This window comes from Barbatula barbatula (assembly GCF_947034865.1).
Source record: "Barbatula barbatula genome assembly, chromosome: 12".
NCBI classification, from domain to species: Eukaryota; Metazoa; Chordata; class Actinopteri; order Cypriniformes; family Nemacheilidae; genus Barbatula; species Barbatula barbatula.
The window spans coordinates 17,209,715-17,226,797 of record NC_136775.1 but is presented as its reverse complement, the minus strand read 5'-3'; the positions used below and the strand labels follow the sequence as shown (position 1 = coordinate 17,226,797).

Here is a 17,083-nt window from a genome sequence, read left to right as displayed (position 1 = left end):
CTTTGGAATTCTGATCATAGACCAGTTCTCACTCACGCCAGTTCCTCTGTGGGGGTAAAGAATAAACTGATCTTGAATAAATATTTGCATTGCTGTGTGTCATTTCAAAGGAATGTCCTGTATTAAGTCTATGTGTGAATGAAAGTCATGTCAGACATGGGTTGAGTTTGCAATCTGCTGGTTAATTAATTGTCAAAGCAAACTTTTAATGCTTTGGCACTTTTATTTTGTATAATATTACAGTATTATAAATATTTTCGTTATTTCGTTTTGTATACAGTACTGTATATTCATAGCCCGTTTACAAAATATATATTTGCAAAACATATTTATAATAAATAAATCACATATATTTTATAAATATAAATATTATTAAATGTTTATCATAACTATATTTATAACAACCATAACGTTATAAAGAAAATATTTAAAGCGATAGTTCACCCAAAAATGAAATTTCTGTTATCCTCATTTTAAAACTATCTTCGGCAAAACACAAACCAAGATATTGAAAGTTGGTAGCAGAACAGCACTGGACCCCATTCACTTCTACTGTATGGACACAAAACCAATGCAAGTGAATAGGGTCCAGTTAACATTTTTCAAAATATCATTTTTTGTGTTCTGCAGAAGAAAGAAAGTCATACTGAAATGACAAGAGGGTGAGTAAATACAGACAGAATGTTTATTTTTGGGTGAACTATCACTTTAAATGGGTAAAAACCATCAGCATTTAGACACCAGAGGGAGCTCTGCAAATAAGAAATAGCAGAGCAGCATTCGGTTTTTTCCTTTTTTTTGTGATAGAGATAACACATGTGATCATACATGGACGCACTGTAGTTTAAAGCATCTGTTAAATACATGAATGTGTCATTTACATGATGAAGTGACGGGCCTCACACACTTTATCACTACACCGGCAGGATTGCAGACAAGATTGAGAGACTGAAATTTAAACACAGTTTTATCTTTCCCAACTTTATCATGTAGTAGAATCTGTTACATTCAAATGTAATTAAACCAGAATCATGTATGCCATGCACCTGTATGTTCCCGACAATTTAACCGTGGGCTACTAAAATGTTAAGGGTCAAATAAAAATGTGCTAAATAAAGTGAGATTACAAATCAAGTATTTTATTATTTATTTACAATATTTTGATATTTATGAATTGCAATTTTAAAATATTGTAGAGGAATTTTCAAGCCCATCAAAATAAGACAATGTTAAGCAGTATTTATTAGTTAAGTCTTTTCTTTCTTTCTAGCTTGACGTCATCCAGCTTCTATGTCCATATTCAAGGTGAGAACTGAGAAGTTGGTTGGAAGGTAATTTAGCATCTACCGTTCTTAACTTGTAGTCAAATCATTGTATATATTAAGATATTAAGGTTCTATGGGTAAGACATTTTTAATAACAATCTTAATAAACAACTGCTCCGCAAAGTATACAGGAAACTTTAGGCATTTCTAATTATAGGCAGCTTGTGGTTGCTAAGCAACAAGAAGATGCTGCATTAATGCGTTGACTTTGTGGCTCGTCTAATCAGAATTTGGGGTCAAACTTTTTCTGTTTTATGTTACAATCCATAACCATGACAGGTGTTGGTCTGTCCTGGCATAAAGAGAGAGCGGGTAAAGAATGAGAAGTGACAAGGTCTAGAAAATGACACAGAAGATTTGCAGTGTTTTGCACCATTTTCTGCTAGAACGATACTTTTGAGGGATGACGTTCTTAGTTCAGACCATTGGTTATGAACTCCGGCTCAAATTGAATTGTAGGCAGTTAAAATATCAACAAGTGCTTATTTTTATTATTATTTTATATCGGAAAACCTAGGAACGATTAACAGGACTTCCTTAAAAATGCAAAATTTCTCAAAGTCAATAGTACACTAAAGAGGTCAAGGGTAAAGGAGGGTGCTCCGTCAGCTACTAATGTTAATGCATGCCGGAGGATGTCAAGGCATTACGCTTCTCAGCCTTTTGACTCTCGCATATATTTGTAACTGTAAGTCATAACAAACCGTATAGATGGAAGGTGACTCACAGAAATCTGCAGCACAAGTGTCAAAACACAGATGCTACGGTTTGCCTCCATCCATACCTTATTAAGCTAATGCAGAACACGACCCTCGGTTACTTCCTCCGGTCTCACATCAAACAAACTCAATCTCCGAAGGGAACTTGCTTAAGTAGCACATATATATGGTGAATTGGATAGATCCTGTTTGTTTGTGACTGGAAATGAGAGTTTAGAGGTCACATCTCACAGACTTTTGAAGCTCGACATGATGCAGAGATCTCTTGACTGTACAGAGACCCAGAAGCGGAGAATCCTTTCATCACACCACACACAAGGCTCAAACCCATTAAGAAAAGTTGACTTTAGACACTCCGAAGTTGACAGTGTACTTCACTTTAGTCTAATGAGGTTGCCAAAGAAGAACAACACGACTGCCTAACCATTCAAGTGCAAACTGTCACTTTCGTAAAACCACCATTGCCATATGGCTTGATTTTCCCATAAAAGACCACAACACCAACAAATCACACCACAGCCTGTGAAGTACATCTAATGTGCAATCTCAAATGCTTTCACGGCACCACTGATTCGGCAAGAGTAACAAATCACTGTTGAGCTAATGGATTAAAGCCAATATTGAACTATAAATTTGTGTAAATACATTTATCTTGAACTGTATTATCAACATTTCAAAAGTCTCTGGACACACAAACCCACACCCATCTGAGCTCAAACCATTAATATTGAGATTTCAGAAGCACGATGAAGTTTGTTCTCTCTAATAGCTGTTATTCTTCAGGAAAGGCGTGTTTGTTGGAACATGACTGCAAGGATTTGCTTTCATTCAGACACAAGGGCATCAGTGGTCAGGCATTGACATGAGATGTGTGATGGGGTCTGGCTTGCAGACAGTGTTTCAATTTATTCTAAAGGTGCTCAAGAGGGTTCAGGTCTGGCTTTGTGCAGACCGATTAAGTTCAATGGAAAACAATTTTGTTTTAGACCTCGCTTTGTGCAGAAGGAGCAGAACACGGGCCTTTCTCACCTACCGCTTTACAGTATGTTGACTTTGTCATTGTGTGATTTCTAAAATGTATTCTTAGTGGATTCTATAAAACATTACCATTTTATGAGCATACATTTTTGTTAAAAGAAACGAATCCATTTGACCAATTTCACTTCTATCAAAACATAAATATTTTATTTTAAACCAGTAATTTGTTTGCAGATCTTTAACAGGTTCTAGCTGTACTGCCAAATGTGCATGCATCTATTTTACTAACCTGTCTCATTAAATGTTGATATGTTTTTATTTGTTTGTTTATCAAAATCACTTTCATACAGCAGAACAAACTTCATCATGACTGAGCTGGCGTGCATTGCAAAATTTAAGCAAGAAACGTAAATATTCAGCAACAGTTTACAGTGTTGTAAACAAAAAAGGATACATTTTTCTCGGTTTTCGTTAACGGACATGATGCTGATTTATTCAGTGCAACATAAAGTTTCCTTAACAACATGCAAATAAGATTGAACAATAAAAAAGTTTAAACAAACAAATCTAAACAATGATTGACAGATGACGATTTATAATATCCTAATAACATAACTAAATAATTGGAGATGCATGCAGGGAAGAAACGTCTTCCAACCTTTCCATTCATCATGATGCATAGATTCAACATTACGTTTTAAATTAATATCACTGTTATATCATTACAGGACAAAGTTTACGGTGTGATTTCAACCACATATTATACATTATATATTCCAGAACTTGTCAAAATCTCTTTCACGTGGTTAGATATAATCTCATCGATCTTTGACTTCACAACTGAGAACGACACACATGCACAACAGTTTGTCATGCTAGTTCGTCTGAGAGCAAAACGGGTTTGTGCTTCGTTTATCTCCATCCCTTAAATTACATAAAAATAAAGTTATTTTTAGACCAGCCTGGTGATACGGGCGAGCTCAATAGTGATGCTCTCTACTGAAGAGACGGAGAGTTGCCATGGTTACGGTGTCAGCTGTGCTCATAGAGGCTGTGAAGTATAAGAATGCACAACTATTAAGAGCTAATCTGTGTTCTGGACCTTCTTCAAATCAACGTGAAGTCTTACTGTCAACTAATAGTGCATTATTATTATTCATACAAATCTTTCCCATCATATTTTCTTATTGAATGCCATTACAGCCTTAGAAGTAACCAAGTCCAAATCAAACTCAAACCTTGTCGTAAAGAACACTTCCCACAATCCCTTCACTTTCTGCTGAATCGCATCCCACCATGATCTCGTTCTATATCTTGCTTCCCACATTACAGAAGTTAAATAATTTGTGAATTCTGTCTCACTGTTTCACGAGTGTTACTTTTGTAGACAAAACACAATGTAAAACAAACAAAACTAAAATCCGACCAGACAACACAACAAAAATAAATGTATAGATAACATGACATAATAGCTGTGCAAGAATTGTTGCGAAAATTGTTCTGGACTCGAGATGATGACATTGCTCAACTTCAGAGCATCAGTTATGTCCCGTGTTTAGGTTTATAGGTTAAAATCTCTAAATTATGGGCTAGTTACACAAGACAAACCCCAAGCCAATAATTAAGCATTAGTCTACTTATGAAAGCATTCAGATTTCCAAATGCATTTATGGCAACAATTGACCGCACCTCCATTAAGGCACGTTACAATAAGTTACAAATCATTTTGAAACTGAATTAAAAACTGTCTGAACTTTAAAACATTGAATAATAATTCCAATAATAGAAATTCTACAACATGACTCGATGCTGCCAACTGGTGGCGGGAAGAGAAAGCATCATGTCTTATTTTCAAGCTTAGTGTAATGTTGTGGGGGTTAATATGATTAAACACAATAACAACAGCCAAACCAAAACTCAAATAAAATAACTTCTAGACAAGAACTTAATAAATTTTTGTTTGCTTGCTCTGAAATACAATATTGTGCGTGTATGCTGTTACTTTCATTTGACTTCTGTGTAACATCCTTGAACAATGACGACAAACTTCATGTTAAGATCAGTGTAGTGTTAGATAAAGAACATCTGTAGAAATATTTTAGTATTCGTTCCCGCACATTTAAGATTTGAGAAAAATCGTGCCGTACTTAACATTACACAAACAAACTGTCTTCATAAATCCACAACGTTTCTTCAGTATACCTCAAGCGCCAGTGGCCTGATGATCTCAGCATCAATGTTACATCAATGGAGTGTCAAGAATATTTTCATACAATTGATACAGTGGTCTCTGAACACCACACTGAAATAAAACATCATTATATTAAATCATCACAATAAAAACAACGTAACCACTAAAAAGCAGGTATATATTCCGGTTTCATTTGTGTATCTCTGCGTGGGGGGGTTCAACACAACTTAAAGATAAAAACCCATGCACTTGCTGTCAGACGGTTAGTTTAATCTGCTGCAGCCGCGGGCATGGGAGTCTAAATGCGATCGGTTTGCTCTTCAGTTTAGTCCGTCTTTACGAGAGATTTCCTACACAGAGGCTCCTCATGCGCTTTTGGTGTCCTTGGAAGCCGCCTGACCTTCTTTTCCTTCTTTCTTTTTCTCTTCGTCATCTTTGAAGAAGAGTAGAGGAAACATGCCTAGTACGCAGCCGATGAACACACCGATGGCTTTGCCCTGAGAAAAAAAAGAGAAGAGAACAAATAAAATGAAATGCACAGGAAGCACAAAGCACTGTGTTGTTCTAGCATTGGTATGAAGTGAAACAAAATTCTCAAACAAAATGTTTAAGGGTCTTTATGGAGCCATTCAACCAAACAAGGTTCTTCTGTGGCATCACTGTGAAGCACCGTTTTTTAAGGGTGCAGACGGTAATCGAATAAATTCGACAAATACATTTAGGACAGGCATCTCGAAGCAATATCAGGGACTTAACCAGTGATAGAAACTTTGGTGTTTTGATGCAGTTATATAAAAACGAAGGGCATTCAGTGTTTGAGAACGAGCTCGTCTAACTGCAAATGCCACCAAAGAGTTTCTCTGATCCGAGAGTACTGGTGATGTCGTAGAGAGATTGACGGAGAGGCCTGAAGAAAGAATAACAATTTCCTTGTCCTCTGCAGTGCAAGTAGGATAGATAAGGGCTGTTTTCTTTGTCTCTCGGTGGTACAGCACCACTCGCCTAAAGGAAAGTGTAAAAAAACTACTTACGGCGTGAGAACTGACTCTGGTCTGCCACATGTCTGCCTGTTTGGGACTCATATCGGGAATCTGCATACCCAGCCTACATGCCAGCGCTTCCACATAACCTGCAAGACTGATTCACACGCAAACAGATACTGTGAAAACTCAGCCTGTCTGATAAATGAAATAGCACAATATAAACCATGGGTCTCAAACTCAGTTCCTGGAGGGCCACAGCTCTGCACAGTTTAGCTCCAACCCTAATCAAACACACCTGATTCAGCTAATCAACATCTTCAGGATTACAAGAAACTTCCAAGCAGGTGTGGTTCAGAGCTGGTTGGAGCTAAACTGTGCAGAGCTGTGGCCCTCCAGGAACTGAGTTTGAGACCCATGATATAAACAAAATGCAAAGCAAAACTCAAATAAAGACATGGGACCCGTTTCAGAAAGCAGGGTAAGTGCAAACTCAGTGTAAGTTAACCCCAGGGTATCTTGTAACCTGGTGAGTAACCATAGTAACCTACTCTGTGAACCTAACCTGGTCAGGAGCAGGTTTTATTCCACTAACCCGAGGTTTGTTACAATCTCCGCCCCTTTTAGAAGCGCGAGCGGAGTTGAAATTGCCTCTGTATGGCCTTACGTTTCTTTGCTAAAGGAAGCTTTCTATACAACACCGGGGGATGCAGAACACGTTAGCAAGGCAACTGTATGTAGAGCAGTAAGAAAAGTGTGCATCGCTCTCAAGCACTTTTTATACATTTTTGTTAAGTTTCCTGTGAGAGCCTTCAAAGAGGAGTTTCATAGGATTGCAGGTGAATGGTGAACGTCTATCTGAATTAGGCTGATCAAATAAATGTGGTCTTGCTGCCACCTCTAATAATTCAAATACCCTTTAGGATTTCCCATTATGATTGGGTGCACATTTAAAAGGTCCCACTCGCCCCGTTCTGCGCGGGCTTCGAACTGCCGTCGGTCAGAATGAGAGACGAGCGCTCTAATGAGGAGGTTAAAGACCACAGTCCCTATAGCGTCTGTCAGTAGAGCGTCTCTGTTGGTCGGGGAGTGAGGCTTACACACTGCACAGCTCTTCACTAGCTGGCCTCCGTTACACAGAGCTGGAGCAGGGGCAAGCATGTCCAGTTTTCTGTCTGCCACAGTGCTCGGTTCTCATGTCCTCATAACTTTCAAGGCCAGTTTATTAAATATATCAAACATTTCCCAGTCAGGCATCCTACTAGTAAGAGCATTTAAACTCACCGGACTGAAGGATGTTTTATATTTCATTTTCAGCTGCTGCCATGTTCTTTTTATTGCAGAAGGATTGCACATGACAAAAATCGTAGGTATATATGTTTATATATACATATATAGATATATATATATATATATATATAGTGCCTCCAATTCGACTGGCGAGAAAAAAACTGAGCGCTTTTTGTCACGTGGCGTTGCCATGGTGAATCGTGTTATCTTCACTCAATTGATGATGGCTTTTTAAAGCCGCGATGAACGCGCGTAAACTAGAGTAAACTAGAGTGGATTGAACTCATTGAAAACAGCTGTTCTGAAACAGAAAACTCAGAGTAGCGATTATCTGAGTAAATCAACTCAGAGTTCATATTTTAACTCTGTGTTGCTTGAACCTCCTTATTGAAACGGGTCCCTGGGACCCGTTTCAGAAAGCAGGGTAAGTGCAAACTCAGAGTAAGTTAACCCCAGAAAACGGGATACTCTGAGTTTTCAGTTTCAGAACGCGAGGTATATCAAACCCGTGACCGCGGGGTAAGTCAAGCCCGTTTCAGAAATCAAGGTATCTTATACTTAGAGTGAGTAACCATAGATACATACTCTGTGAACCTAACCTGGTCAGGAGCAGGTTTTATTCCACTAACCCGAGGTTTGTTACAATCTCCGCCCCTTTTAGAAGCGCGAGCGGTGTTGAAATTGCCTTCGCCGTTTGTTTATTCAATCGTTTTCCTTAATCGCGCACAAGTTCATAACACAGACATTAAATGTCCGTTTATTCAGTACCCGTAGATGAGGAAGCTGCATTCATTCAGAGAGAGTTAAATTTACGTCGGTAGAGAATATATGGTGAAGCCACGTTTGGATGTTTTATCGTATGCGGAGGATTCTTTATTTGAGCGGCACAGTTTTTCTTTACAGTCCATTAAATATATTCACAATCTGCTTCATCCTTACATCACAAACCTCAGCGTGGCTGCGCTCTTACATCTGAGCAGATTCTCTGTATGGCTTTACGTTTCTTTACTAATGGAAGCTTTCTTTATAACACCGGGGATGCAGAACACGTTAGCAAGGCAACTGTATGTAGAGCAGTAAGAAAAGTGTGTATCGCTCTCAAGCACTTTATATACATTTGTGTTAAGTTTCCTTTGAGAGCCTTCAAAGAGGAGTTTCATAGGACTGCAGGTGAATGGTGTACGTCTTTCTGAATAAGCTGATCAAATAAATGTGCTCTTGCTGCCACCTCTAATAATTCAAATAGCCTTTAGGATTTCCCAATGTGATTGGGTGCACATTTAAAAGCTCCCACTCGCTCCGTTCTGCGCGGGCTTCGAACTGCCATCGGTCAGAACGAGAGACGGGCGCTCTAACCACTAGCCTAACGACCGCAGTCCCTATTGCGTCTGTCGCTAGAGCATCTCTAGCTGGCCTCCATTACACATAGCTGGAGCAGGGGCAAGCATGGTTTTTTGTCTTCTATAGCCACAGTGCTCGGTTCTCATATCCTCATAACTTTCAAGGCCAGTTTATTAAATATATCAAGCATTTCCCAGTCAGGCATCCTACAAGCAAGAGCATTTAAACTCACCGGACTAAATTATGTTTTTATATTTTATTTTCAGCTGCTGCCATGTTCTTTTTATTGCAGAAGGATTGCACCTACATGACAAAAATCTTAGGTATATATGTGTTTATATATATATATATATATATATAGGCCTATATATATAATATCTCTTACATGTAAATGTGTATATATATACACACATATATATATATAGTGCCTCCAATTCGACTGAAAGGAAATAAACGGAGCGCTTTTTGTCATGTGGCGTTGCCATGGTGAATCGTGTTATCTTCGCTCAATTGATGATGGCTTTTTAAAGCCGCGATGAACACGCGTAAACTAGAGTAAATTTACTCAGAGTGGATTGAACTGATTGAAACCAGCTGTTCTGAAACAGAAAACTCAGAGTAGCGATTATCTGAGTAAATCAACTCAGAGTTCATATTTTAACTCAGTGTTGCTTGAACCTCCTTATTGAAACGGGTCCCTGGTGTGGTTTAGAGCTGGTTGGAGCTAAACTGTGCAGAGCTGTGGCCCTCCAGGAACCGAGTTTGAGACCCATAATATAAACAAAAGCAAAGCAAAACTCAAATAAAGACATGGTGTAGGTATCTCTCCTTGTGTGGGGGAAACACAGAGATCAAACAGTTATTCTCAGTCTTAACACAACCAGCCCATACAGCAGTTTTTGCTGGTTTTCTTGTCATTGTGCCTCTTGTTTTGTTAATGTTAATGCTTTCGTCTGCCACATCGATGTAATGTCCTGAATTATTTTAATCTGGGAGTTACTACAGTATTCATTCTATTCGACAGTGGTTATGCACAACATAAATTGTGTCTAATAAATGACAACAAATAAATCCACAGTTACTAACCAAAACTAAAGTAAATCATTTAGAATAATATCGTAACAAGCATTAAATGGCAATCTAAAATAACCCTGAAACGAACAGACAGAAAGCATTTAAATAGCTCATCGAAGCAAGCAGCAAGAGTCTCATAAACACAAATGAATCTATAAACCAGTGTGTGAAGTATGAGAGATATATAAAGCCAGAACACACATCATTGCCTTGTTACGGCGACTTCACATTTCATTCTGCGGACTATCAGCTCAAACCCTCGCTCATCATGCCAATGTAGAGGAATATTCCACCTGGAGCAGTTGTGATGGAAAACAAACAAGTGCTGCAGTAAACAGCAGATGTGAAGGACTCTCTGTGCAGCAATATTTCACAGGCATGAGACTTGTGTGCTGTGGCCAGATTACTGGCAACACAGAGCTCAGATTGTCATGATTCAGCCGCATCTTGTCATGTTTCTCTTGGTTTAGTGGCAGGATCATGACGGAACCTCCTGTTTAATGTGGAGAGAGGTGATTATTGTTTATTTGGCTTGCCATATGCTCTCTCCGGTCTCGTCTCTGTTCCCATCCTCTCGTTTCCTCCTTATTGCTTGTTAATTATTTCATGCCCTACACCTGTTCCCCTCTTGATTTGGTCCTTTATTTAATGCCCTTGTGTCTTCTGTCTTGTGCTGGTTCATTGTGGTTGTTGGGTGAGTTCCTGTGTGGTGTTAGTCTAGTGTAGTTCGTGTTTAAAGTTAATTTAAGTCTTGTTTAAGTGTAGTTAGTCTTAGTCTTTTCAAGTTATTATTTTACCGTGTTTTGTTATGTTACCCCCCTCGTGGGTTTTGTATTTATTATTAAACCCGCTGTCTGCACCTGGGTCCTCTGTCCTTGTCTCACAGAACTCTGTCTGGTCTGTGCTCAAAATTTAAAGAGACAGTGAACCTTAAATTGAAATCGCCATTTAAGATTTGTTTATTTTATATCACATTTTATCTATGCCTTAATTATGTTGTCGTTAGAACGGACTAAATAACAAATTATTTTGATAAGCTAAAATATTATATAAAAATGTTTTCATTCTCTGTTTATATAACAGTTTCCTGCTGAGCAGTTTGTCTACTGTAGAAACATGGCGAATTCCATGCAAGGGGACCCTGTAGATAGAAAAGGCTCATTCTAAGATAATAAAAGCATAACGCTTCATTATGGAAGGTCTTAATATACACAACCATGTCTTCAGAGGTGTATATTCCTATCAATAGATCCTCCAAAAAATGACACACTGGACCTTCGCCAGTGGTCTAAATGGTCTAAATCCTAAGCATTCTGTTCACCGTGCTGAAATGCGAAGGGCAGAAAACACAATGTATGCTACATTTGGTAGACAGTATTGCAAAAGATGTTTCTCGGATGGAGACGCCTGAATGATCGTACCAGCACTGCAAACATATAATGAGGGCAGTAAGGTGAAAAGGTCAAACAAATAACAGCGCAGGAGAGAGAGAGATGCACACTTTCGGTAATTGGCTCGGATATGGTCTAAAGCTCTCGAGAGGCCAATGTAAGATCCGCCGGGAAATGTTCTCCACTCTTTCATTATTATTATTGGGTAATAGGTGAAATCATTAGGGCAGCTGCTCCTGACAGCTCGAACACCTCCAGATTCTGACATGATGTCCTCTAATACAGTACAGAGAAAAATCTACCATTACACTCACAAATATAGCATTCACCTTTCTCCTTTGTCTGGCTAATATCGAAGTGTGTCGGTATGTAAACATTAAATAATATACAGTCGGGTGGTACATCAGGGTCTTGTTAGGGTTTATTTTAAGATAATGACTATATTATCCTTCACATATTCCTCCATACTGAGCACAGGTGTCTGAACATCAGAGCGCTGAGTGAAAATGAATATTCAGATGTCCTTCTGCTGAGAGAACAGGCTAGATGTTGTGTCTGGATCTGTATATCAACTCAACTATCTCAAGAAATCTGCAAGGTTGTGTTATATAGTTACCCAACAGATGTTGTTTTAGTGTACAGGTAACTCGAAGGCTAATTTCACCAAAACAAAATACCAAAGCATTCCTTATAGAGCATGTCGAAATATATAAAACATATCGATGCTGTCCTTCTGAAATGATCTGTGTCCATTATTTGTGGGTCGGAAATCATTCATAACGGCGATCCTTCATGTTTGTCGCTGGAATTTGTAAACTAATAAAAGGATTACAAAGTGCTTGTCAACTTTGTCAACAGAGCATTTCATCATTTTAAAAGTAGAGTGTTGATCATTTCCTGAACAAACAGCCAATTTGTACATTTGAGGTTTCATTGATATGCAATATATTTTTTCTAAATGATTCTCAGAATCAAGCCTGAATGTGTTTGTTTCCAACCAAAAACCTATATTTTAATATTTGCTCAGCATTCCTTACGGAAAGAAATACGAAGCAAAGGAATCCTTACTCGTGAAATGTGCCAAAGTATTTCACAGGAGACATCTCCATCAGCCCACTGTGTTTCCATCTAGTTCTCTATTAGCACATGCTCTTTTCCTTTCAGGCATCATGTTGACTCATTCATTCTCATCACTTGCCAGCCATTAACTAAAGGTCACGTTTTTCCTGCACTATAGTTTGCTGTGACACCAACAAAGTTTTGAGCAGGCTGAATGTCTCAGCTTGAGTTTGTCTTAGATGAGGCGATTTCTAGAACGATCAGACTTGAGCTCTTACCCGAGTCCAGCCAAGTCCGAGACCAGGTTTCCAAGGGCAGCAGCTGCAAAAACAGGACAGAGATATGTTGACAAACGACATCTTTTTCAATTCCTTAGGTAGAACAAGCAAAGTACACAAATCAATATACACTTGCCAACAACAAGTCTGAAATCCTCCCAGTTCTTTGTGTCAAGTGTACTTTATGACGAACAAGATAGCTAACATCACACACTGTTAACAGGGCTTGTTGTGGTTGGCTGAGGTTAACCTCTGTGAGGACCGTCCGGTTGAATCACAGCCCCACAGTGGGTAATTCTGGGATGTAGGAATGGTTTATCCGATCAATAGCTTTAGATGTCAAAGTGCCATTAGAGCTCGGAGGGGTCTTTCAGACACAGCAGATGCTGAATAAACCTTTCACGAACAAAATGCATAAACTGAGTGTGACAATACGAAAGGGAATGTAAGCTGTCCGTTTTGTAATGCCGTCATTATTCCTAAAAGCAGACTGAAAACAGGCCCCTTTAATATGATATTGAATGAATATTAGATTTTAAAATAAGAAAATGAGGATGATGCGTGCCTGTGTAAAACGCATAGGCTGATGTTCAGGTGTTATTGGCGGTCATCAGGGCATTGCTATGTGGTTGCCAAGGTATTCTGACCTAGCAATGCAGTTGCTATGGCCCTAAGTCCCAAATCTCTATGAGAGCTCATCTCCAAATCTCTAATTTGCGATTCTCAAAATGTGTCTCAGGTCCCTTCTTCAGTGTAAGCTAAGATTTTGGACCGTCAATACATTGAACAATCCTCGTCATAAAACAGCACATATCCATTCAAAGGAATAGTTTACCCCAAAATAACAATTCTGTCTATATTTATTTACCCCCATGTTGTTCAATCCCTGAAACGCAAAAGAAGATATTTTGAGAAAGGTCTCCGTGGTATTGTGTTCCTACAATGGAGGTCAATGGGTTCCAGTGTTGTTTGTTAAAAAATGTTCATCAAATATTTTCTATTGAGTTCTGCAGAGGAAAGAAAGTCCTACAGGTTTGAAATGACACGAGGTGGGTGAGGAAATGATGACAGAATATTTATTTTTGGTTGACCGATTCGCACAAATGATGTCGGGTTACACTTATGGTTAGAAGCTTGTTCGAGTACATATGTATTTATAGTAAAAGTGATGCTTGCCTTAGTAAGCACCGTTGCTTATTAAAATCACATTTATTATATTGGCCATCTGCTATAAGAACTAATATTTGGCAAAGCCTGGTATTTAAATAAATGCTTTCCAAATAAAACATTGTCCCGCAGCTAGTGTCCCAAAAATACATTAGGACACTAAAGCCACACAAGACATCACTTCATTGGAAAAAACATGCAAGGTTTATTTCAAAGAGCACAAGCATACTTTCTTTGACCAGTAAAACTTCTTAATCTGAATATCTCACTTTAGTATCACTTCTATGAGATGACAAGAAAAGTGCAAAACAGCGTTGTACTGCACACAACAGCCGACTGTTTTATCAAATGGTGATAAACTCAAATGCAGAGCGATATAGATGTACAGAATCTCCAGTATCAGTCCATTTGCGGTGTGCAAACCACATCAAAACAAAGCACAACACATAGAAACCTAAAAGCTCTGAGAAGGGATTTCGGACAGAATTCAGTCTGTTCTTAAACCCTGTCTTCCTGAAGGTGTGAGCTGTAGATCTCTCGCCTATTTCTCTATCTCTTGCTTTTTCACCACACTTGATCTGAGAGCATCAATTTGTGTTCCACCACCACACAGAGAGAGAACAAAGAGAAGGAGACACAGCATCGATTGGTCTCCATAAACTCAAACAATATCTTCTAGTCTAACAGACCTGAAATATCTCTGCGGCCAGTGGAGTACAGTGTGACCGTTTTCATGTCTCAAACACACCGACAGATGCAAAACAAATGAACCGTGCTTTGATCACAAATGCTATACTATATTACTCTAATATTATACAAAACATGTATGCTCTTAAAGGCATAAGTATTACTGCTGTATCTTACAACTGAGAAATTATAATAAAAAAAAAAACGACGTTGAAAAGGCGTTTAACTCTGCTTGAAGGAGATCCTGTATGAATTTATTTATATGCTGGACGACATATTGAATTTGTAGATTAAATAAAATATGATTTTGTTACACTGTGGATATTGCCAGATCATTTTTGTTACAATTGTAAAAATGAATGGAAATATTAAAATTAGGGCTGTCAAATGATTAATCGTGATTAATCGCATCCAGAATAAAAGTTTGTGATTACATAATATATGTCTGTGTAATGTGAATATTATATTTGTATTTATAAAAACATACACATACAAGCATATATTTAAGAGAAATATCAAACATAAACATTTATAAACATTTAAATAAAATTTTAATGATTGGGAAATTTGGATAAATACATCTACAGTAAATATTTCCTAAAAATACAATATATTCATGTATGTGTATGTTTCTGTGTTTATAAATACAAAAATGTACACAGACATATATTATGTCAACACAAACTTTTATTTTGGATGCGATTAATCACGATTAATCATTTGACAGCCCTAATTAAAATGTATTTTTCAAAGGAAACTAAAAAGTATTATTTAGAGTAAACTAAAATGCATATTTACCATTTAACTTTACAATAACAATTTCTATGAAATGTAATTTTTAGCGATCATGTTTCTTAGTCATCATTAGATAGACAGACAGACAGACGGCAGATTAGACAGAAGATAATAAAGCAATAAGCCCTATTAGCTGTTATAAAACGCACTTTGCTTTATAAAATGGTTATTCCATATGCGTAGCAAGGTTTCATACATAGCCTAAATATCAATTAATTTACTTTAAATGCGGTCAGCACTTATAAATCTGGTATTTTATAACGTCTTAGAACTCGCCTCAACCAATCAGAATCAAGGACCAGAACCGAGCGTTTTATAATTACATTTATGTTGTTCAGCATCCTAATGGACGCCAAAGATAAAAGAGAAAACTGAAGGAAAGCAGGACACTGACGGTGGTTATAGTGTTATCAATAGTTGTTTTAGTGCTTTGTTATAAGAGCTGCTATGATTCTCTGCAAAGGCTAAAGCTGATCTCACAAACACAAGTGAAGGGTTGCGTTCACAGCAGACGGCCAAATAAGAAAATCAATGGCCTTCCTTTCCTCTCAGCCTGACACCGAATAGGAATTTGATGATATATCATTACCCTGCTTCTCAGGACAGCTTTGCATCTCATCTCCTTTTGTTCAATTTCCTATGAATGGGGTTTATGCACACGGGACGATGACATACTTACGCTAAAATCTCAGCCAGCTAGGTCACTGCTGAGGGGATTTTTCTACAAATATGATAACGAAGAAATCGTGCAAATTTTGGCAAACCGACAGCACTACGGGTGAGCATTGTTAAGTGCGTCTGTGATAGGGATGGGCTCGATCACTCTTGTACTCGAACGTGACAGCGACAATCGATCACAAAAACGATGATCTGAGTTTAAAAAACAGTTCAGTGCTAAATATGCAGCGCCAAGCTGTCACACAAATCTACCACAAGTACTATGCGTTATCATCTAGTATTTGTACATAAAATGTCTTCCGATACCACCAAAGACGCAACTCAGACGAGCATCGCATCTTTTACCGTCAGACAGAAATGCAGCGCAGCCAGAGGTGAAAAGATGACACAACTAATCACCGAAATGATAGAGAAGGATTTGCTGCTTATTCGTTTTGTTGAAGGAGCAGGGTTTAAAGATCTGATGAATAACGTTGAACCCCAGTATAATGTCCCATCGCGCAAGACAGTCACGAGAAGAATAGAAGCTCTATATGAAACGACTGCTTCTTCACTGAAAGACAAACTGTCAAAGACAGCGATGATGGCTATTACTACGGACGCATTGACCTTTGCTGACCACTGAATCCTATATAATGCAAACTTGTCATTACATCGCTGGATGGGAAATGCATAGTGCAGTGTTGGAGACGCGCAGTCTTGACAAACAACATTTTAGCCAATATATTGTAAAATAACATTTTGGTTTATCAGAAGTGCTAATGTATTCCAAAATATTGCTAAAATATTAAATTGTTATCATTGTCTCCATGACTCTCATCTGTAAGTCGCTTTGGATAAAAGCGTCTGCTAAATGACTAAATGTAAACGACGGACATCCCACCACCTCCCCCAAACATGCCCCGCCCCCCGATGACTCGAGTTCTCGTTTTTTGAGATCTATCAATGATCGAAATAAGAAATTGACAAAAATGACCACCCCTAGTCTATGATCATGCTTCTAGTAAGTCTAAAAGTTCACTAAGCTTTTTTTCATATTTGTTGATGTACCTTGAAACGTATAGCCTGAAGTGCTTCTCCTTTTTGGTTGTCGACGTACGGCAAAGTGATCACTCACGATGTTGATCGTA

General features: G+C 38.2%; 1 protein-coding gene across 2 annotated transcripts in view; it reads right to left on the bottom strand.

The window, feature by feature from the left end:
- Nucleotides 1-3,204: 3,204 nt before the first annotated feature.
- tmem65 (transmembrane protein 65) overlaps nt 3,205-17,083 on the bottom strand; it is a 35,493-nt gene continuing 21,614 nt past the window's right edge. Inside the window, exons 6-8 of one of the 2 annotated variants that reach the window (XM_079470310.1) lie at nt 12,627-12,669; nt 6,245-6,350; nt 3,205-5,710 (exon numbers count right to left, since the gene is read on the bottom strand). In XM_079470310.1, coding sequence (XP_079326436.1) covers nt 5,579-5,710; nt 6,245-6,350; nt 12,627-12,669 — 281 coding nt within the window. In that variant the 3' untranslated portion in view covers nt 3,205-5,578. The remainder of the gene's footprint in view (nt 5,711-6,244; nt 6,351-12,626; nt 12,670-17,083) is intronic. The other variant, XM_079470311.1, reaches the window with a different exon arrangement.